The sequence below is a fragment of the Bombus huntii genome, chromosome 2 (genome assembly GCF_024542735.1).
Source record: "Bombus huntii isolate Logan2020A chromosome 2, iyBomHunt1.1, whole genome shotgun sequence".
Lineage (NCBI taxonomy): Eukaryota > Metazoa > Arthropoda > Insecta > Hymenoptera > Apidae > Bombus > Bombus huntii.
Genome location: NC_066239.1, coordinates 15112362 through 15134452, shown reverse-complemented (window position 1 = coordinate 15134452; position 22091 = coordinate 15112362). Strand labels below are relative to the sequence as shown.

The 22091-nt window shown below is 32.8% G+C and overlaps 1 protein-coding gene, 1 long non-coding RNA gene and 2 pseudogenes across 6 annotated transcripts; 2 read left to right on the top strand and 2 right to left on the bottom strand.

The window, feature by feature from the left end:
- Positions 1–263: 263 nt before the first annotated feature.
- LOC126878176 (uncharacterized) lies at positions 264–2878 on the bottom strand. Its single transcript, XR_007695573.1, has 2 exons — positions 2719–2878; positions 264–1076 (listed from the first exon to the last, which is right to left on the bottom strand). It is a non-coding gene; the product is annotated as an uncharacterized LOC126878176 (long non-coding RNA).
- Positions 2879–13166: 10288 nt separating this feature from the next.
- On the top strand, positions 13167–16189 carry LOC126878126 (katanin p60 ATPase-containing subunit A-like 2; annotated as a pseudogene).
- Positions 16190–17367: 1178 nt separating this feature from the next.
- LOC126878154 (survival of motor neuron protein-like) lies at positions 17368–20680 on the bottom strand. Of its 5 annotated transcripts, XM_050640706.1 has the most exons (6): positions 19080–19534; positions 18708–18890; positions 18468–18582; positions 17807–18080; positions 17613–17683; positions 17368–17544 (listed from the first exon to the last, which is right to left on the bottom strand). In XM_050640706.1, exons 1-6 carry the CDS (start codon positions 19122–19124, stop codon positions 17486–17488), a joined length of 747 nt encoding a protein of 248 aa, XP_050496663.1. In that variant the 5' UTR covers positions 19125–19534; the 3' UTR covers positions 17368–17485. The 5 variants fall into 5 exon arrangements, with proteins under 5 accessions (XP_050496663.1, XP_050496660.1, XP_050496661.1 ...); XM_050640703.1 differs by lacking the exons at positions 17368–17544; positions 17613–17683 and having other exon boundaries at positions 17788–18080; positions 19071–19159; positions 19228–19534; XM_050640704.1 differs by lacking the exons at positions 17368–17544; positions 17613–17683 and having other exon boundaries at positions 17788–18080; positions 19080–19159; positions 19228–19531.
- Positions 20141–21942, top strand: LOC126878162 (adrenodoxin-like protein 2, mitochondrial; annotated as a pseudogene).
- The last annotated feature ends 149 nt before the right edge of the window (positions 21943–22091 follow it).

The window sequence follows — 22091 nt, the reverse complement described above, 5'->3', positions numbered from 1 at the left end:
GCGGCAATCGTGTTACGGCAATTCGCAAATAAGTTAGTCTTCTATTTGCAGAAACGTCTCTGGCAATATCGTCACACTCTTGATTACGTCGGCGCTATCAAATGGTCTTTGGAAGAAAGTTTTCCATTATCTACTTTTGCCCATGGCGTCGTTCCAACAAATGAATTCGAGTTCTGAATCGCTTTGTCTCGTATTACCGCTCGTATTACCGCTCGTATTACCGAATTGCTGCTTCTCACGACTAGCAAAGTGTTTCGCAAAAAAAGAAAAAAAAAGAAAAAAAAAGAAAAAAAAAAAGAAAAAAAAAAGAAAAAAAAGAAGAAAAAAAAAGAAAAATGGTATCGGAAGGATAGAAAAAAAAGCGGTGGCCTACATCAAGCAATCTTCATGCCGATAATGCATTTATTATTCAGTTCGTTCATTTTCTATCGCGTAACAGACACTGGGATAACTGACAGAACGAGCGTATAAATCTTGCATCTCTCGACCTGACTTCTCCCGATGGAAAAATATTTACTGGTCTGGAATCGTGCATCGCTAATTAGTAAAAAGGTAATAAGCAAGAAAGCAATTATACTACCGGATTGGTATTTCTATTTTATTGGAGATTAATTAACCTGAGTAAACCAACAAAAACTTATCGAAAATCAATCGAAATTAAATCACCTTTTCAAACAGGCTATAAATAGCCAACTAATATTTGCAGTAATAAACTTCACTTTCGAATAAAGTATACGCTCTATAAATTGTAAATTGATAATTTCGTTATTATATCATTTTTCTTAGTCTAAACTGGATTCAGTGAAAAGAGCTTTCAATTGAATTACACACTTCATTAGTTTATGAATTATATTCGTTACCATACGTACAAAAGAAGGGTGACTGGTTTAAAAATTCAAAGGGTAGAACCTCCAAGCTCACGATTGGAAACAGATTCAGTTCAATGGTTTAATTTGCCATTTAATTGAATTCTCTGGCAATTTCAGCGAACTGTGGGCTTTAGAAGTGTCCAGCATTCAAAGGCAAGACCTCCTCCATCTTTCTCTTTCTTTCAGTTCCAACCTCAAGTAATTGACCTGTTAATTCGACGCTATATTTACATGCTCGCAAGGGATTCAGACGACTTCATTGCGTTAAATTCGCAATTTAGCAAACACGAATGTCTCAATCAATTTGTAGTTCGAAACAAATAAAAGATAATCAATTTTTCAAAATAACAATCGATATGTTCAATGCATTTGTCGATGCGTTTGATCGTTATGTTCATTTAGCATTTTTATAATAAAAGCGTAGAACACATGTACATACACATAATATTCCATGAAATGATTTATACAGACTATGAGTCTCGTTTTATCATATTATAAAAGAATGAATTTTTCCCAATAAATGTAACTTCATACAAAATCTCGTTTAAAAAATTCAGTTTTTATTCTCATCAAATTAATTTAATATCGGAATATGTCATTTTAGTCGTTATAAAAATTTTATGTCAAAAAGCGTTCACAGATACATATATAAATAAATGTCCAATCCTATGCATTTATTTAAGCTGAAATCTGAACTTAAATATTTATTAACAATATTCTGACGAATATATAATGAAAGATAAAAGCAGCTTTATTTTTTTTTATAGGATGGCTCATGCTTTTTATTCATTTTATGTTTTTCGTTGTCAGCGCGTAACTACCTATCAGCCGCATGAATGCCAGGTTTTACTACTCAGAAGCGAAGAAGCAAATATACGTTAGCTTGCATGGAAAAACGTTAGATACATATAAAAGTCATAACGTAGCTATTTACACCTATTTACATGGGGAATATTTATTTTTGTATGAAATATTTTTGCTTCTGAATTCTCATTATAAATGTACGTCCATTTCCTACGTTAAAGTACGTCTCTGCTTTGAAAACCTTCATTTAAATATAACGGTTAACAAAATATTATTAGAGAAATATTAAAACGAGACGCTAAAAGAACATTTTAATAAAGTACAAATGATTATTTGTTCTTTATTAAATTGCACTGCTGTAACTCTAATTTTATTAAATTCAAAATGAATCATTTATAAACTGAACCGGAATATAAAATTTTATTCCGCAAAAATCATAAAGTTGAAAGTTAGGAACGAATAACAAATGAATAACCTAGTTTCATTAAAAGGCACGTATACGCCAATCCGCGTAATAACTTTGACACTCCAATTATTATAAAATATGTATCCTTAAGGGATTCTTTTGCGCGAATGCAAAATACTTTTCATACGTGCAACTGAATAAATGGCGCGTGATTTTCAATATTTCTTTTTGTAGAATTTATAACAAAGTAACTTTTTCACAAATGTTTTCGCTAACATTTTTACAACGTAAATGCCTTCTTTTGTAATTAATAATTTCAACATTTCTCTGAACAGTTTCGTTGCGATAAAAAAAATATACAAAGCTTATGACGTGCTTGTTTAAAAATATTTATACGGAACAAGACTTTGAATTTGTCAGACCAATCGTTCTAACGAACGAATAAATTAAACGACTCGTAACAAAAAATTATTCCTGTCCATGTTTCTCTTTGTAAAAGTAATTCAAGGCAAGTTAGATGAATCGCTGTGTACCCTGTTCGCGTAGCATGTGCTTTAACGACCAGCGTGCAAGCGTTAACGGTGTGCTTTAGTTTCTCTCTGGTTGTGTTAAGTGTTTAAGTAATCAGCATATACTCACTACGGGCGGGTTGCATACGATCGACTGGCACCACTTCAGCCTCGAATTATAGCAGGTGCAGAAACTGCAAACCGAAGGTCCCGGCTCAAACGTAAGATCATGTCGAATGGTTTCTCCTTGAAAGTCAACACAGCTGTTTGTAACATCTGAAAACGATTCTCAGCTTCAATATCTTTGCCATTCGACGGTCGTACGCGCAGTTACGTTAACCGTTTCAACGCCACTCAGCGTGATCATGCTGTACACGTAGTGTGGCGAACTGTGTCGCGATGTTTGGTTACGATTGTCAATTCACAACGCGCTCGGTTCCGAACGTAGCTTGCCGCTAGTCTATCAGAGTTTCCTCTCGTAATTACTTTTCTTTCAAATAATCGTAAACCAAATAAAGAAAAAACTAATGTATAAATTACCTCTTGAATTGGAAAACCAATTACAGAACGTCACACAAACAAAAGGTAAAGCACGAATATTTGGCAACCTTTTGACTCTTTAGTGTAACGTTTCTGATATAGCTGATGAAGTGAAGCGTGAACGCGTTGAACGGTATGTTTCGACAAAAAAAAAAGAGCAGTGCAATCGAGTTGATCGGCACTTCTCGTAAATAAATAAACGAAGCGCTATTGCGCTTCATGGTACAATCCGATACGGATTTTTAAAACATCCCTGATACTGAAACGGCTAATAGCGTTACGAAAACGATCGCGCCAGGAAATTTTTGTTCAACGGATCCGCATTGCGGCTGCCACGATGCTTTTACGTAGCATTGATGCTTCATCGATGAAGCACGATTGAAATTGGATATTCGATTTCTTACTGGGGAGAGAGTTTTCATATCGTGTTTACTGTTTCACTTCGCAAGTGTGCTTTACAGTATACGTTAGAACTTGAAATCGAGCTATTTGAGTTAAAGTAGCTTGTAGCTTGAAATCACGTTTAAAGGATATAAGAATAGAAGGCTAAGAAGGCTAAAATTCAAAAGTGTATATATACATTACTAATATATAATGCCTATAATATATAATATAATAAATAATAATGCCTATATATTGGCTAATTTATCAATTAATTAAATCCGTGTATATCAAGTTTTCTATAATTTAGTACTTTCGTGTAACTACAGAAATTTGATGCAATATAAAACTTGATTAAAACAGCGATTCATTAGGAAACGAGAATAATGATGCAAATATTTTTTGTAGCCATTATATAGGATTTCGATCGCATAATTAATCAGTATCAACTTACCAATCTTTACAAACTGGAAAATATAAAGAAGAACCGACACTATTATGATTACCGCAATTATGAGTGCTTTCACGTACACGTTCATTGTTGGTAAAAAATTTCGATGACAAGCGGAAACAAATAATCCAAAAGTATCTGCAACAGAAATCAGAATACACTCGTTTTCGCATGGTTGGATCAATTTCGCGTGGGACTAACCTGATTGAACCTAACGCGGGATAATTGCTCAACTCACGACCTTAACCAGCCCGCTTGATTCTCTGTAAATGCTTGAAATTGACGCTTGGATTCTTTCCAGATTAACTAGCTTTGCCCTCCCCCCCCCCCCCTCCCGTTATCTATTTTCTTAGATCGACTTAAACTGCCGCAACATATTATCTTTCTTCTTTTCTTTTCTTTTCTTTTCTTTTCTTTTCTTTTCTTTTCTTTTCTTTTCTTTTCTTTTCTTTTCTTTTCTTTTCTTTTCTTTTCTTTTCTTTTCTTTTCTTTTCTTTTCTTTTCTTTTCTTTTCTTTTCTTTTCTTTTCTTTTCTTTTCTTTTCTTTTGATCTTTTAAAGCCCTAAATCGCTGGCTATTATATTTTGTACACTCAATTACTCTGTAAGTCATAAGTACATATGTTTTACAACGTTATTTGTCATATTTCAGTTAAACCCCAGAAAAGCCAGAAATATATTTGCAGCGTGTTTTAACGCATCCCTGGCAAAGATCTCAAAAACGAGTTGCGACACAATTTAAAGCGACAAATAGCACCGCGTGTCTCGTTGTGGTAACACACGGTTCGCCAGCTTTTTAAAAGCGCTCTCCGTTTGCTTTTTCCTCTCTTCCCTGTCTCTTCGTTTTTTTCTTCACGAGCAAAACCATTTTCGCGAGGACGAGAGTACGGAAATGACGTACTGGCAATTTTGTTTTGTGATAATACAAGCAGCTCGGTTTCAGTGAATTAAACTTGGCCCCAAGCTTCTACTTATCCCTACCTTCCTTTCCTTTATTTTCCCTTCTATATCGGTTTTGCGGTTTTCCACATTTCCATCACAATAAACCATGTTTTTTCTCGATTTTACATGTTAGCCAATGATTCACGGCAAAAGCGTCGACTGTAAAAATATTTGTAGTTGCAATAGCAACAAGTATGTTTTCTCAAATAGAAAATATTGGGAGCGTACACGCTGGCAAAACAATTCATGAATAGCTCGTCCTCTGCTTGTTATTTGTTTCGATACTGTTAGCAAACAAATTCATGAAACATACTGGTATAGCGTAAAATGAACATAAAAGTTTTGCGTACACTTGAGAGCTGAACTTTGGCTGTTATACGTATATTATATATATACGCACACAGTTATGTATATGTATATATATATAGAAAATTCCTTAGAACTTTGAGCTTAATAACATATTAAAATCATTAACATTAAGGAGGTGAACTTTACTTACTAATTACCAAAGTTTCTTCCGCCAAATAATACATAAAAATTGAAAAAGATAATGTAACTAGTTTTAACTTTTTTTTGTGCTATAATTTGAATCACTCGATTTATCCGACTGAGGATGGTCGATCGCAATCTCAATTTATACATATTCTCATCGCATGAAATAGATCACATGAGGGATTTTCAAAAGTCGATGGAATATTAATGGCGATTAATTATTTACAGGTGTATTCTGTGCGGCTAGAGCAGTCTCCTAATGAATGATTGAGTACCAGGAATGTTAGCGGTAAACAGGATTACGGCTATGAATGATTCTCTAATGTGTATATTAGAGATGAATTTGATAATTTATCCTCATAATATGCAATCCGCTTTTAAGTGGAAATCATAATTAACAATTTCTGTTTGATCAAATATGAAGAGCAGATAAATCGATACGCTTAAATCAATATCAGAATTTCTTAACATTTTTATCAAATATTTTAGCACTTTTCCAATTTAATATAAAATAATATAGAATAACATAACTGTCATTTCTTTATAAAGCGAAAGAAACTTGGGACAACCTAATAGGAATTTACTTTTATTATCCATTATAAAAATGGATTGTTAATCCTCTAGGAGATACGAACAATATAATTGCAATTAATAAGGAATAAGCTAGCATAACTTAAACCAGCTTTTGCAGAAAGCTATTAGCTGAAGATGTTTATTAAACAATGACAACATGAATTTTCTTAAGTACCCCATTTGCTACTTAATCTACTTCGTAAGTACTGTGTGTCCTAGCCTTCAAAGGATGCAATTTTAACCAGAATGTTTCACATTACCTACAATTACCGTATTGTTTCCTTGTAATATAATTTATATTTACATTATCTACGTTACGTTACATTCTACGCGTTAATGTAATGTGATTTTTATTTCTAATCGAAGTTATTTAAAATTTGTAGTATCTGAATAAAAAATTAACAGCCTGCAAAAACTTCACAGAAGCATTAGTATCTTCGAAACTATTGAATTCAAATGGCTAATATTCTTTAACAATATGCACTCGACGACGTTTATCGAGAGAAGTATGTGACGTAATAGTTAAACTTTCAATTCATATACATATATCGTTTATGAAAAAAGTAGTCATTCTGCTTTTGTGATCTGTGACACACTATAAATTCTCATAAGCTAACTAACGCGTAATCTTCTGTAACGTATTAATATAATATAGGTATGTATATCTCGACTTTGAGCAACCAATTGGTGATAAATAAGCTTTAGTACATACACGTACTTTCTTACACGTAACAAGAGACCAGTTAACATCTCTGCTCTTAAAAGAAAAACGAAAGAAACTGTGAAAAGCTGCAGAGTTCAGGTCGAATAACACCAGCTCAGATAAATGACCCTCTAACTTACCTTTGTCCTCATCGACGTCAGTGATTTTAAAGCTAGTTATAAAGTGCACTTCTCAGCCAGCGTCCACGGCAGTCAATATTATTTAACGGGTCTTAACGCGATGTAAAAAGGGAAAAAGGAGGAAAGAAGGAACAGGGAAGCAAAGAGAAGAAACGAATTTTTCATTTTCTCGAAACTGGATCAAGTTTCAGGCTGCTCGCCAAAGAGTCTGTAGCTAACGAGACAAGATTAGACAAACCGCGCTTTAAAATTTCCACAGAACTATAATAATCCTCGAAATCAATACGATTCGTCGATCCATCGCCTGATTAAAAAATGAGATAGGATGAAGCTCACTAGTCGGCCTTTGAACTTTCAATAGTGCTTACGGCTCGTATACTCTAGTTTGAATGCTACAATGTAAGCCAAGTCAGCTGTAACTAGCGTTCGCGTGATTGTCGCTATCTATTATTCACGCGTTACACGTTCACCAGACAAACGCGTCTACCGGTTGACATTGTTTTCTGTCCTGAGTTTCAAAGCAATTATGTTGCTTCGTGTAATCAAATCTCGCCAAACTAACGATAAGTTCTTGTTTGATCTTACACAGTTACTAAAACTATACAAGTTAAACCAATCTAGCCTAAACAAGTAATGTCGTTATATATTCTTTTTTAAATCTATATATTGTTTAATAAATCGTGGTTAGGATATAGTAGCTGACAAAAATATTCGGACAAATATATTTGTAGAAACATTTTAAGAGTGTATTATGCATAGTGGCACCATTTAATACTGTACTGTGACTATCATGGTCGTGTTGGTATTATTCGAAACTAATCTGAAAATCTGTATGGAATTTGTAAGATATTTAGTACGAGTACTGTGCATTACTGATATGTACACAACCGAGACGAGATAACGAAGGTATTGCTCTCCATCGTTCATCGCTACGCGTTGCCAATAGCAACGTATAATGCATATATATCTCGCAAAGACCATAAAAGTACCCAATGGAACCACGTTTAATATTTGATAATAATGTCCCATTACAGTTTCGTCATTTTCAATTAATTAAACACGATCCTCTCTTTAAAAATTAGAAGATAAAATACGTAATACAAATCTACTCGAAATCTTTTAAACCTTACGGACGACTACTTATGGTCTTTAAAAGCAGCAGGGATTAGCAGAATATTAACTGCGGATTTTTCTTGGACCGCAGCATGCAATATGGAATATGGTTATTAAAATGTACACTGAAAATTTCATATCCATAAGATACTCGTGCTTGTAGAACCTTGAAAATGAATTCTTAACCCAAATAGTCGACCGCGATACTCGGGAAATTTTGTGAAGCTGACGTCAATACCAATATGTACCGTCGTTGTGCTATTATTTCGTGATAAGCCGTATTGATTGCACTTCCATTTCACGGAATTAATTTTTCCACACAAAAAGTGATAACGATAATCGAAAAAAGAAAAATATACTACCACTTTTCGTATCAGCATACACAAGCGCACTCGATTTTACACGAGTATACAATTTGCAAATTCGACGGAACGATCGGATTTAATTATTTTTTCGATATTTCAGGCATCAAGTTCTATTTACACATCGAACGTTGAAATACGGCGAAATACAAAATGTACAAACCACTCTGGACATTAATTAACTTTAAACGTTATTGATTAATTAAAGAAACCAACCATTGTGTTGATTTTTACATTTTGAAAAATTGTTATCCACTTTTGCTTTGTTTAAAAATTGAAAAAAAAAATACGTTTATTGTAAGTCACGAGTATCTCTTTTATTTATTTAAACTTTAGATCAAATATTACAATTTATAAATATATCATTTATTTAGATATACTTGTAATATCTGTTTTATAAGTTTCTACAACCATTTATCTATTTATCTATTTTATTTGCACATAATCTTTAAAGACTGATTTTGTAAAGAATAAAAAATTGTGATTCTATTTAAAAACGATCGTGTCAGACTCAAGTGATAAGCGATATATATTTCAGCGATATATATATTCAGATTTCACCATCACATAAACGGTGCATAAACGGTGCTATTGGAAACGTTTCACAATGGACGTCTTACAAGCGCCTGCGATGTCCGTCATATGTAAAGCTATACCACTGAATCACGGCCGACATTTAGTGATTAAGGTCGATCACTTAGAGCTGTTAATCCGACATAATGGCGAGCAATACATCGAAGACATTATTGGAAACACAGTTACAGTTCAATTTCATTGAGCTTATTTGCAAATAAATGTGTACAATATATTTTAGAGGTTTTAAATATTATTGCTGACTAAACTTCGCGTCTGCGCATCATCTTTCTTTAACTTTTTTTGCATTTTCTTATCGACGCATGAAGACGAAATGCGTAAATTTTATTATTTATTTAAACATTACTATATTGTGCTCAAAGTAGCGGAATATCGTTTTATTATCAATATATGAAGAACTAAAAGAATTAAAAAAGAATTAAAAAAATATGTAGTTCAATCAATACTTCGTGTATTTTTCTATCTCCACAAGACAATATCCGGACGCTTACAGTTACGCTTACAGTATCAACAAAGATTTGTCCAGCCATACGGAATAAGTCGTACTCGGTAAAAGTTTAAAAGTATTAACCGCACGAACTCCAGAAACACTTTTCAAGTAACTTTCGAACCAATAAATCCCCGAACTAAGAACTGTCATATTTCGTCTCTATTTATCGAATATTGTTAGAAAATGCAACAAAAAAAAAAAAAAGAAGTTAAATAGAAAAAGTACTTGGAAACTTAAAAGAAAAAATCTCGAAAAATCTCTTAATACTTTTTACTGTCGTCTTGAGACGCACCATATGTTAAGCTTCTTCGTAGTTACAACTTTTACCGCAGATGTAACGAACTGACAAATGCTTCGAATGGCGCGCGCGCGTCGACGCCTACACTTAAATTTTAAATAAATGTTTTTAAATAAATGTTTAAAATAATACATTAAATGTATCAACTTTGTTGCGCAGTTTCATTTAATTTCTTACGATATGGAGGGTTTAATTACGTTTAAGATATCTATTTGAATCTTTTAAATTCGAAGTTTTTTAAAAAATTACCCTAAACTTTATAAAATTAAATCGTCTTTCCACTTTGTTGTATCATAAAACAGTTACTTAAATTCAAACCTTACCGTCGTCTTAAAATATTCTATATTTTCCTCGTCTTAAAAAATCTCCCTACAGAAAGAATAAAGAAGAATAAATTCCCATACGTTAAATTTCGCGTGATTGATGGAATACATAACGATAACGAGAACTAACTAGCGACAACAAGCAACCATTAGCAAGGACAACTGGCGACTATAACTGTCGTCTCTATGATGTATGGCGACTAAGGAGAACAGCCAGCAACTACGGATTACATGTAACAACCAACTGCCCCACTTCTAAAAGGCAACTAACTTGCAAACCCTTTGATGGTTTCTGTAGCGTGATATACCCCTTGAACGTGGTTAAAGAATGTGGTCGCCGCTGGACGGCCGTTTGACAGCAGAGCGATCTCGCCAATTCAAAGCTTGACATTACAAACTACCGAGAATCATTAGGCTCGTTATCGAGCATCTAGCTTTCAGAAGGTGCTTTATCATATGATATGACTTCACGATATTCTTATAGCAAGAAGAATGGCCAACCTCTAACAAAACAAATTTTTACTAAGTGCTGCATGTGAGCTGCAGGCCGGCCTACTAGGGAAATTTGACGAATGAATAAACTAAAATATATACGAATATATTCGTTATATCATAAAATGCCCGCATTGTGTTCTCTAACACCATAGAGGAAACTAAATTTATATATTAAAAAATTGGAATACCTGTTATAAGAGAGTTAATTAAATTCTAACCTATCGATGACTCCATAAAAACCTTTATTTCCTAAAAATGTATATCTTTCAAATTCTCCTTAGAAAGTATCATAGAGAAAATATGAAACCTGAAAAGTACATCACGCTGATGCCTCGATCAACCCTCGTGCTTCGCAGTCCATGTGTCCGAGCGATGAATTCCCTCCAAACAAGGAAAAACCAAAGGGTGGTCTTCTTCGAAGGACGTGAGAGGGTAAGGGAAGCAACGGGAACGATGATCACGCGATATACTGGCGGCGTACGTATAGAACGGCTGTTGCGAGAGAGTTCGCAAGAAACAAGAAGAAAAAAGGAATCGTAGGCCGACGCGACTATACGCTGTCGACGGACAAACAGCGACTGAGCCTAACTGAAACGAACTCTGTCGCAGTATGAGCACGGGCTACGTTCGCGGGTCGATCGAACACGTTCTGCGTCTCTCCTCGGCACCGGCGTCAAAACCACCCCCGACGAGCGCAACGCACTGGTGCACCTGCAATATTAACCACTGGTCTTTCCTTTTTCGCGCGATATTATATCAGCACCTATGATACCATTTCAAAGACCGCAATCAAAACATTAAATACCGCATTAAAGCCATACAATAATTCGCAATATTCATTCGTAAACGTTATTGTATATGTGTTTAATTAATCGTTATTATGTTTCGAATGATTTACTACCTCGTATTCCATAAGCAGATATATGGTTCATTTTCACCTCAAGTACGATATAATTTGTAACAAATATTTATAATTCACAATGTAAAATATTTATAATTCATTGGAAATATTTTTCTATCACGGTATAGTGGTCAAATTTCACAAGTGGTTAAATCACAAACATGTGGTAGTCAGAAGCTATACTCACGACATGACAAATCATGAAGATGTCATGAAAAATGGCGTCCGTCTATATATATTCAAACGCAACGAACAAGTTCGAACTTTTCGAGAAGAAACGATTTGTTCGATAACATCTGTCGCGAGCTTCTCTTCCTTTAACGATAACAATTGACAACTAAAGCTCGAGAGGCTCGTAAGGATGAACAGCGACGAGTATCTAGAAGCTATGTACTCACCTAGACAAGGAGACTCCAACACCAAGGACGTTGGAAGTTTCGAGAAGCGAAGATGGAAACTGAAGTAGCACGTCAGGTCAACTCCGGCGAAAACTGCTAAAGAAAGAAAAATCCAACTAATTTGTTTCCAACAATAAAATGAAATTAATTTGTTTCACAAATTATTAACTGGATATTATTCAAAAATTATTCAAAATTCGCTTGATTGATTCACGGCCCGGGACATTTGGGTCATACCATTTTGGTAATGGACGAAAATGGCAGAAGGAAGAACGACCGTTTTTTTCATATTTCTCTTTCCCCGGGAAACGATGGAATGCCCGAGCACCTTGTTTCATTTCTTCTCGACATCAATTTCAATCTTTTTAAACGAAATATAATCTGAACGATGAAAAGTTCATTCAAATAATGCTCCGCACCAGACACTCACGAAAATTAAGAAGAAACACGGAAAATTCGCGAATAAAACGGATTTCTTTGTTCCAGTGAGATAATAAACCTCGTTCACGTATTGGTTTTTAAAATCAATATATCCACCAATGTGCACTCGTTTAACAAGGGTGATGGAACGTGCCAAAAATCTCTCAAGGGGGTCTTGGCAACGGAAGAGTCGAAAACGTCACAATTATGAATGAAAAATTCGAATAGTTGCTGATTTTACAGTCGAAACCGATAAAGAACTCCAGATATTCCCCCAATTAATTTACAATAAATTCGCGAAAATGATCGATTGCTGACGTCATTGTATTCTAGAAAGATTGTAAAACGATAAGAATTTATTGAAAAAACTTATATTCGATGATAACACTTCTAATAAGAGTACTAAGAGGAGCGATTCTGTACTCACCTTCCTGTCTCGAAGTACCGAACGCAATTAACCGTCCGCCCAGGATGGAACCGTTCGGAACTTTTGTAAGTCACTGCACGGCCGCTGCTTATGGTGGAAATGTAATAGATATAAGTACAGAGCGCGTGAGCGAACTAAAAACGCGATAGAGAAGTAGAGAGAGGATGTTCCGTCCTTGTCTAATGACGCGCGCTTGTACAGGAAATATGTAACAGCGGTATACGAGCAGCGTCAGTGTCCACTAGTGTGCATGCCTGATTAAACAAGGACAGGAAGTATCTATACATGGTGTTCTCTTTCTATTTCCATGTTGCATCCATCTTACTATACAGTACACACACTCAGCTATTCTATCATTATATTTGTGCGTTGCTTATGTGTGAACCAAACATTTCCATGGCAACAAATCGTTTGTCTCTTGTTTGATGCACGGTTTTCAACGGAGTTGAAAGAATTTTTTAAGAGAAACGTAATGGACGGGTTGTTTTTAAAGTAATAAACGGAAATTCTCGTATCCATTGAGAAACGATAGGCGATTTGAAAGTGTCACTATGAACGGTGATTTATCGATGCAAGGTAGTATGAATAAGATATTTTATAATCTGCGAAAAAAGGTAAGGAATATTCTAGATTTTAGATTTTAGATTTTAGATTTTAGATTTTAGATTTTAGATTTTAGATTTTAGAATTTCCACGTCACAGACGTGTGTGTTTTGTTATTTGATTTGTAATATTGCTGCAGTTCTCTTAATAGCTGTTCGTTTCATGCGATACTCGCACATAGTATCTATGACTTTTGCTTCTAACAATTTTTATAATTAGGCTGTATCAAATATTTTTAACGTTCGTGTTTCATGAAAAATCATGTGTAACTCGTTGAATTCGCAAATGTAACAAAAAATTACATGAAAAAACTTATATTATTGTAATGAAAAAATAATTATATTAGGAGGAGAGTCGTATTTCGGAACGTCATCGCAACATATTATACCTTGTATGTGATTATTTGGAACACAATGGGTGAGTATATTATAATTAAAATATATTCCTAGTTCCAATTCTCTTGAATAGTGTCAGTGACCAATCGAAATAGAAATCAGTGGACATCGTGGAAAGAGAAGGCGAAACCAAATTTGAAAATTCGACATCGGTAATTCAGTAGTTAAGAATAACTCAATCGATAATGTAGATTAACTAGTTATAAACAAATATATGAAATATAAATTCAAATTATTCTTATCCATCTAAAAATTGGAAATTAAAGAGCAGAAGACAAGAAATTATCTTCGAGGATTTATATAGTAAATACATTCTTTTGCCCGTCTTACCTAGAGATAAAACAGTTGTTTGATGGTTATCTTATAGTGTTCAGTCATTGCGAAAAATATTTTTAATCAGTTAAAAACTATAATTAATTAAAAACTACATTTTTTTAGGTATATAGACATTAGCGATGTATTATTCCGGGAAGCTCGTCTGTCTCCCGAACATCGGGTCTGCGACAACATCGATTTGGAAATTATCGTTGCAGAGTATGAAAATTATTACAAGATGAAATTTCAAAAATATCCCATATTGTGTAAGAAAATAACTGGAAGGGAAATGACGAGGGAAGTGACAAATGCAAGCAAAACGTAAGAATTTAAATTATTTAACGATATTAAACTTAAACGGTATTCAACGTGTATCCTATTCAACGGTATCGTATTCAACGTATCAAATTCAACGTATCGTATTACAATATGATCCAGTGTTTGTAGAAGTATTGAGACAAAAGCCAAATCTTTTAGTAAACAAGCGAGAAGTGAGCCTGTGAAAGAGACGAATCTACAGCAGAAGATAACTGATGACAATACGAATCATATTAATCTCGCAATGACAGTGACGTCAATATTCCCCAATGAGAGTGATGGACGTTCATCAGAAGAGCTATTTAACGTCCCAATGGAACAATCCATGCAATCGAAGATATTGAAATGCATTGAAAAGCTTTATTCAGATAATCCGGAATTACGAAAGATTGCTGAGGACGTCTCATGCGTAAGTTATTTTCGATTAATATACGTATCGTAAAGCTTTTAAACGATAAAATTCCCGTCGATAAATCGTCCAACGTATATCGACGATGACGTGATTTCGGTAACGCTTCAAATATCAAATTACGTAACGCTTACTTAATATAGAGAAGATGCCATTTTATCTTTGTATATCTTTGTATCTTATCTTTGTATATCTTTGTATCCTCAGGTCACAGGAGATCGTAGTAAACAAATTAAATGTACATTGGGATGACGTTATAGGCCTAGAAGAATGTAAAACCGCTGTTAAGGAGGCCGTTGTGTATCCCCTTAAGTATCCTATCTTTTTTGATGGCCCGTTTTCCCCCTGGAAAGGTATTTTGCTGTACGGCCCACCTGGTACAGGTAAGATACTCGCATTCTTTTCATTTCTGTACGTGTTTACAAGAAATATACAAAACAGGGAAAACGATGTTAGCGAAGGCAGTCGCGACAGAATGCCATTGCACCTTTTTTAACATAACTGCCAGCTGATTGGTCAGCAAATGGAGAGGCGATTCCGAGAAGTATATACGTGTAAGTTGCTTTGTCTATGTAAGTTTCTTTGTTCCTTTGTCTATGAAGGAGAGATTCTAGGTATAAAAAGATTTGATTTTATTTTTCGTCATTTATATATAAATAGAATAGTTGTTTGGAAAACGAAATGATATCATATTCGCGATGAGGCAATGAATTTAAGGAATTTCGAATATAATATTTAATGAATAATACATTTGTTAAACTGAACAGGTTTTATTTGAACTTGCCTATAGTCATTCGCCTACAATTATTTTTATCGACGAGATTGACTGGATCGCCACAAATAAAGGAGACTGTATATTGTCTGAACCTGCAAAGAGATTCAGATCAGAACTTCTTTCTAGATTGGATGGATTAGTGTCTAATGAGAATTCTAATGTAGTTCTTCTGGCTACAACTAATTCCCCTTGGTACGTATATCACGTTATTTCAATGTTTTCTAAGTAGAAAATATCGTAATATTTCTCCAAATTCCAAATATGTTATTGTGTTGTTTGAAGTATTCCTTCATTATTATTAGTATAATAGAACGATAATATTTATTGTAAATATGTTATTAGGGGCATTGATGCAGCTTTACTCAGGCGTCTCGAAAAGCAAATATACGTATCATTACCCAATGAAGTTGCTCGACTTGGTATATTCAAATTATACCTTAGCAACCACTTATTAGAAAATACAGATATTGTAAACCACATAGTAAAATGTACTGAAAGATATTCTTGTGCAGATATAAAATTGCTTTGTAAGCAAGCGTGGCTACTAGAAATAAGCCCGATATGGAGGAGACTTGAAAAGAAAGAAACACCTGTTACCACTTTGAAATATGAATTAAAAAGTTATGAAATATTAGCAAAATTGTTAAAAAAAATGTCACCTACAGTTATGCAAATAGATAAATATGATACGCGGAACAAATAAATACGCAATCGTAATGACAGATATTGAAAAATATAAATAAATGGATTATCGTTCGAGAAATCATTCGCATGTGTGTGCATGTGTGTATGCGCGCATGTGTGTATGCGCGCATGTGTGTCGTGTGTGTCATGTGTGTGTGCGTGCGTGTGTGTGCGCGCACACGCTATAGGCTAAGTTTAAAATGTTCGGTTGTATTATATCCTTGTATTATATATGTCGGAGATGAAAGGAAAACCGGAGCCTTCCCTTTGCAATTTTGAGGAAGCCTTCTAATGCTTTAGCCTAGATTTTATCATAACTGTAATTAAGCAATTGTCATTTGTAATTGTTTGATATTTGTGAAAGCGAAAGTGAGTTCGAGGTGACAACTGGTCGCCGAACGTAGCCACGGTCACGGGATAAACGTTTTGCCTGACGAAGGTGTGGATCGGTTGTATTGTTCTCCCTAGAAATCGCATAGAATTGTACTTTAGAGATGTCGATATAATGGGACACACGTTGTATTAGGAATCAATCTCCAGACAGAAACTGCCTAGTAACGGCGTTTGAATCTTTCTCGATGTTTCCAAAGAGTATACAACAAACTTTTGACAGAAATTGCCTAGCAACAACGATTGGAACCTTCTCGATGTTTCCAGCGAGCATATAACAAACAAATGCAGTCGGATAGCGAAAAAGATTTTCATCAGATATTCATTAGTGTGATCGCCTTGGAAAGTGATACATCGAGCAATTTACCGAGTGTCTCAGCAATTGTATTCTGTGTTTAAAATTATTCTACACATAGTAAAGAGTTATCCCGTTGACCGTGGATTCGTTTGAACCCCGGAACATTGTTAATAGCGTTAATTAAATTCATTATTCGTGAAACCTATCGATCGTTAATCTCATTATACGTTAAATTCATTATTCGTAAGACATATTATTCGTTCCTCTTATTGTTCGTTAAACTTATTAATCTTTAATCTAATTATTAGTTAAACTTATCGTTTGTTAATCTTATTATTTATTAAACTCATTATTCATAATATTTTGTAAAATCTTGTTTATTCGCGTAAATATATTCTCTGTTTCGTAAAACAATGGCTAATTCAAACGAAGGATCATTACGCGCCTTAAATCCTAATGATAACCCGACATATATATGTGAGTGTATTTTATCAAAAATATGTTTTTTAGTTTTTCTTATCTTAGTAATTATTTTTAAAAAAATAAAGTCTTATATGAAAATAAAGCTGTTCTTTATTTCAAATAATTGAAGTAAATAAATACAATGAGTTTTATATTTTATTATATCTTATATTATCGTTATATTGTTATTGAAAAAATTGATATAATCAACACTTCTTCCTGTTCTCTTGATTGTTTCTTGCTTGTTTCAAACCATGATAATAACCTACAAAAGAAATAACATAGTCCATTGAAAATTTAATATACAATAAAATACTTATATGAAATAATTACCTGTGTGAAAACCACTAATATACCATGACATCAACATACTTGAAAGTGCGTCTGTATCATTATCTGGTAATCTAGTACATTTCATTAAAATTTCGTATTTTTTTTTTTCCAAATAAAATGTTAAACTTATTCCAAATTACTTATTAATATTAGAAGTATTCAGCATTTCATTAGAATTTTTAAATTTTACTTACTCGGCCATTAATTGTGGTGGTAAAGGAGGTGCAGGTGGCATTATATCAGTCATCGAATTGAAAGATGGTCCCGATATGAAGTGATGTTCACAATCCATTTTTTCTACATTATATTTTTTCGAATTTACATTTGTAGAAAAATTAGTCTCACAAGTCTCGTCGTTCTCTTCATTGAATTTCTCTTCCAAAGCTTTCTTTTGTTGTGCTATTTGACTTTGCAAACCTTCTGATTCTAAAAGAGAACTCAACTCGACTTTCTCTGTATTACCATAGCCTAAACACAGAGTAAAAGAAATTTTTGTCATTTAATAGAATGGCTGAGTGACATTCAGTTACTGTCCTTACAGGCAATGTACTAGAATTTCCCGTGCATAAATGTATATGTATAAATGTTTGCCTTGATATATGTAGTAATAATCACTCGTCTAATGAGGAGAATTATATTCCAAGCAGCTAATAATGAACAATAAGTAACATGCATGTTTATGGTTCATGACCCTATATCCCACGGGTCTCTCCATAGACATTGACAGGTACTCCTGCCGTGTTAAGAACCTGCTGAATGACACTGTGATAGACTATGCGAAAGCCTTTACTTCATATATATATGTATTTTTAGTACATTTCTTAATTGACATAACCATCATGCTAAAGGTATTACCTACAAATTTTACAACACACGTGCCATTGTTTTCGTAAATTTTTGATATTATAGCTTCATAAATTTCTCCATCCTCTGAGTATATTGCACGACAAGGTGCTCCTATGATCCATTTCTATAGAGAAAAGATGTGTATACAAATAAATATAAGTAAATAGCAAAATAAAATAATTTGCTTCTTAATCAATATATTTAATAATATTCTGTATCAAATTTGTAATATTCTATCAAAATCACAACCTTGTGTAATTTACTTGCGTGTTTAGGCTGCTTAAGATTTTGTAGGTTTTCTTTCGGTTGAGAATTTCCAACATCCATTCCCATTCGCTTGATAACTTCTTCTTTTGCTAAATTTATTGCTTTATCATATGCTTCTATTAATGCACTATCGTCCCAAACATTATCATTGGCTGTGTCTGTATCCTTTTGAGATAGCAAATTATACGTTATTAATATCGATACAAGTATTTTATTATCAAACTATTGCAAATTATCATATATGTCATTTTTCAAAAATTGACTAAAAGGTAATGGATACTGTTAATTACTATTATGCTAAGATCTTGTACTAAAATAATGTTAAAACCATTACGTTTCCATTACCATACATACGTTTCCATTTCCTCGTATAAAAAGAACATTCATATCATCTGCCATTTTAAAATAACATCATTTAAATATTGAATTTGCTTCTGAAATATTAATTTGTCTCATTTCTTTAACTCTAACACATTGTAAACAATGATGACATTATACCAACTATAATACTAAAAATCTATTCCCCATTCATTCGAAAGATTATTTTTTTGAAGCAAGGTTAACATTGAATGTTCCCACACTTCAATAACTGTATTTTACTTTCTTTACAATATCTAACAATATATTAGAATACTATAAAAAAATATTGTATGCACAAAAAACTGTTTATAGCGAAATAGCAAAAGAATTAATCACATATTATAACTAAAACGAGATTGTTAAGTAGATTATATTATACTGCATATGCGTTAGTGTTTCAGCTGGTAAATATAGTTTTTATATCTGAAGATAAATAAGATTTAATTCTATAAAATTGCATAATGAATTATACATCTATTTATTACTATTCGTATTTCCCCTTAGTTGTATGTTGTCAATAGCATCAATCACGAACATATAAATAAATATAGAAGAAACCTCTATATGGTTTCTTCTATATGGAAATGAAAAGGGAAAAATGAACATGGAAGACAAGAAAGTTTTCTTCAGGTTTAGCGTATGCGTGATACGCTTTGAATGTCTCAGATAAAGATAAAGATACTCTGCTCATTTCTATTTGTTCCGCAGAACGAGAAATTTGTTGTCTTTCATATTGGTTTTTACGATTCAATTTTTGGGCAGTTTTCCCTAGCGAGTGTCGGTCCCTGTTTGATATAACCAGACCGTAATTTATACAGATATGTATTATAGATATATATTTGTAAAACTGAAATCAGATGAAATAAATGTTGCCTGAGGTTTTAAACGTTTAATAAAAACAATATTTCATTTGGAAAAAATGTAAGATATGTAAAATTACATATTGATCATTTTGCTGGTCTTGTATCATAAAACGTGTGGCCCGAAGAGCACGTGTCCGGTAGAGATACGTCACTTGTGTTAGGAACCGTTTTATAACCTATCACAGTAAAGGAACGTCGGCAGTATAGCAGCCGAAGAATGCCGTGAAAGTTTCTGTACAAAGTACAATTGATCTACAATTGATATTTTCCGCAATACTTATCTGATGTTCGGTCAGGGTGTCCCATACTCATGATATTTATGACAGTGGAATGGCGTTAGTAAATCAATTACAAAAATTTTCGAGATCAATTCTCGGTATTGCATCAAATTATTCAAAATATACAAGCAACACAACGTTACCCTTTTTGCAGGCAACAAGAGGAATATCGACCACGCAACCACTTTCAGAAAAACAAGAGTAAGTGATACAAATTTTCTTGTGCTTTCCTTCTTTTTTTAATAGAATTTCAGTACTTACCTTCCAATATAAAATTGGTGTCAAAATAATAATGCTAATAATAATGTCTAAGAAATTTTTCTCTTTGTAGGAGTATAACATCTAGAAAAATAACATAGTATTAATAAGAACAACATTGACAGTGAACAACTAAAAATATAACACTGTTATAAATATATGATATACGAATTTTATTTATGTATTATTAAGACAAGTATATCTTATTTTTAAATTATTTCTATTATCATAAGTGATACATATAATTAAGGTATAATTAAGAGAAGATTAATTGAAGAAACACAAAAAATAAGGAAAATAATTATATTGAGATAATTTTTATCTTTCATAAATATTATTTTCAGAGTAAATATAACGTTTGTTAAAGCAAGTGGAGAGAGAATCAAAGCAAAAGGGAAAGTTGGAGATACTATATTAGACATAGTAGTAAATAATGAAATTGATTTAGATGGATATGGTATGTTTTAAAGAAGCATAATTTACTTAATTTAAAATAAATAATTTTGAGGTAGAAAATATTTGAAAATTTTCATTTTTATCGAGTTTAATATTCTTATTATTTTTAACTTTTGATACTTTATTATATAAGTATGTTGTAATATTAAAATATAATTGATATAGGTGCTTGTGAAGGAACATTAACTTGTAGTACGTGCCATTTAATATTTTCGAAAGAAGTTTATGATGCACTTCCTGACAAACCAACAGATGAAGAAAATTAGACATGTTGGACTTAGCATATGAATTAACAGATACGTGAGTTCATAATAATCAGTATCAAATCATTCACATTATTAATTCTATTACCTTTTAATATTTTATAAAGTGAATTTTTCTTTGTAAATTTATGTAAAAACAGGTTAGTATTGGGTATTTCGAAATCTGCATCTCAATGTAGAATTTCAAATCGCTATCTCTGAATACTACGAAACTGAAATTATAATAAATTTTCATAGTTTTTTATTTATGACCCTATAATCATTACGAATCTATGTTGGAATTAGCATATTTACAATGTTGATTTTCAAATGGATAAATAGAAATCTTATTGTGTATTAGTATTAATTTGTATAGCAATAAATATATTTATTGACATATTCAGTTATATAATATTTAATTTCAGGTCACGGCTAGGCTGTCAAATAGTAATGTCTAAGGAACTAGATGGAATTGAGGTAAGAGTTCCATCAACAATTAATGATGCAAGAGCATAACTGAAATTATCTATAGGTTTTTGAAAATTTGTATACAATGTTATACATCTCTTGTTAAAAAACCCTTGTTATAATTATTAAAATATTGGTATTAAAAAAATATAATAAAGAATCTTGTGTTTAAATGTGAAGCTTATATATATACATATGTTATATAGTATAATTGCAATTTTGATATTTGTACATTGCCATTGTAAAAAGCCTATCCAATTATGAAGAAAATATATCTTTTATTTTTAATATACAGGGTGTCAATTTTAAAACGTTCATCTAAATTATTTTCGTTACTATTGAAGATAAGAAGAAATTACTAAGGAAGACTTAAATGGTTTTAAGATGTGTACTTGGTTATGATAAAAAAGACTCTTGTGGAATAAATTTTGCAACTTCTGA

What these genes read in the sequence shown, in the direction of transcription:
- LOC126878154 (XM_050640706.1), bottom strand. Translation starts at nt 19,124, where the DNA reads ATGGCAGATGATATGAATGTTCTTTTTATACGAGGAAATGGAAAC. An exon ending in CCACCACAATTAATGGCCGA is followed by an intron (nt 17,684 to 17,806) that starts GTAAGTAAAATT and finishes GAAATGTACTAG; the next exon opens with ATTACCAGATAATGATACAG. An exon ending in TATTAGTGGTTTTCACACAG is followed by an intron (nt 17,545 to 17,612) that starts GTAATTATTTCA and finishes TTTCTTTTGTAG; the next exon opens with GTTATTATCATGGTTTGAAA.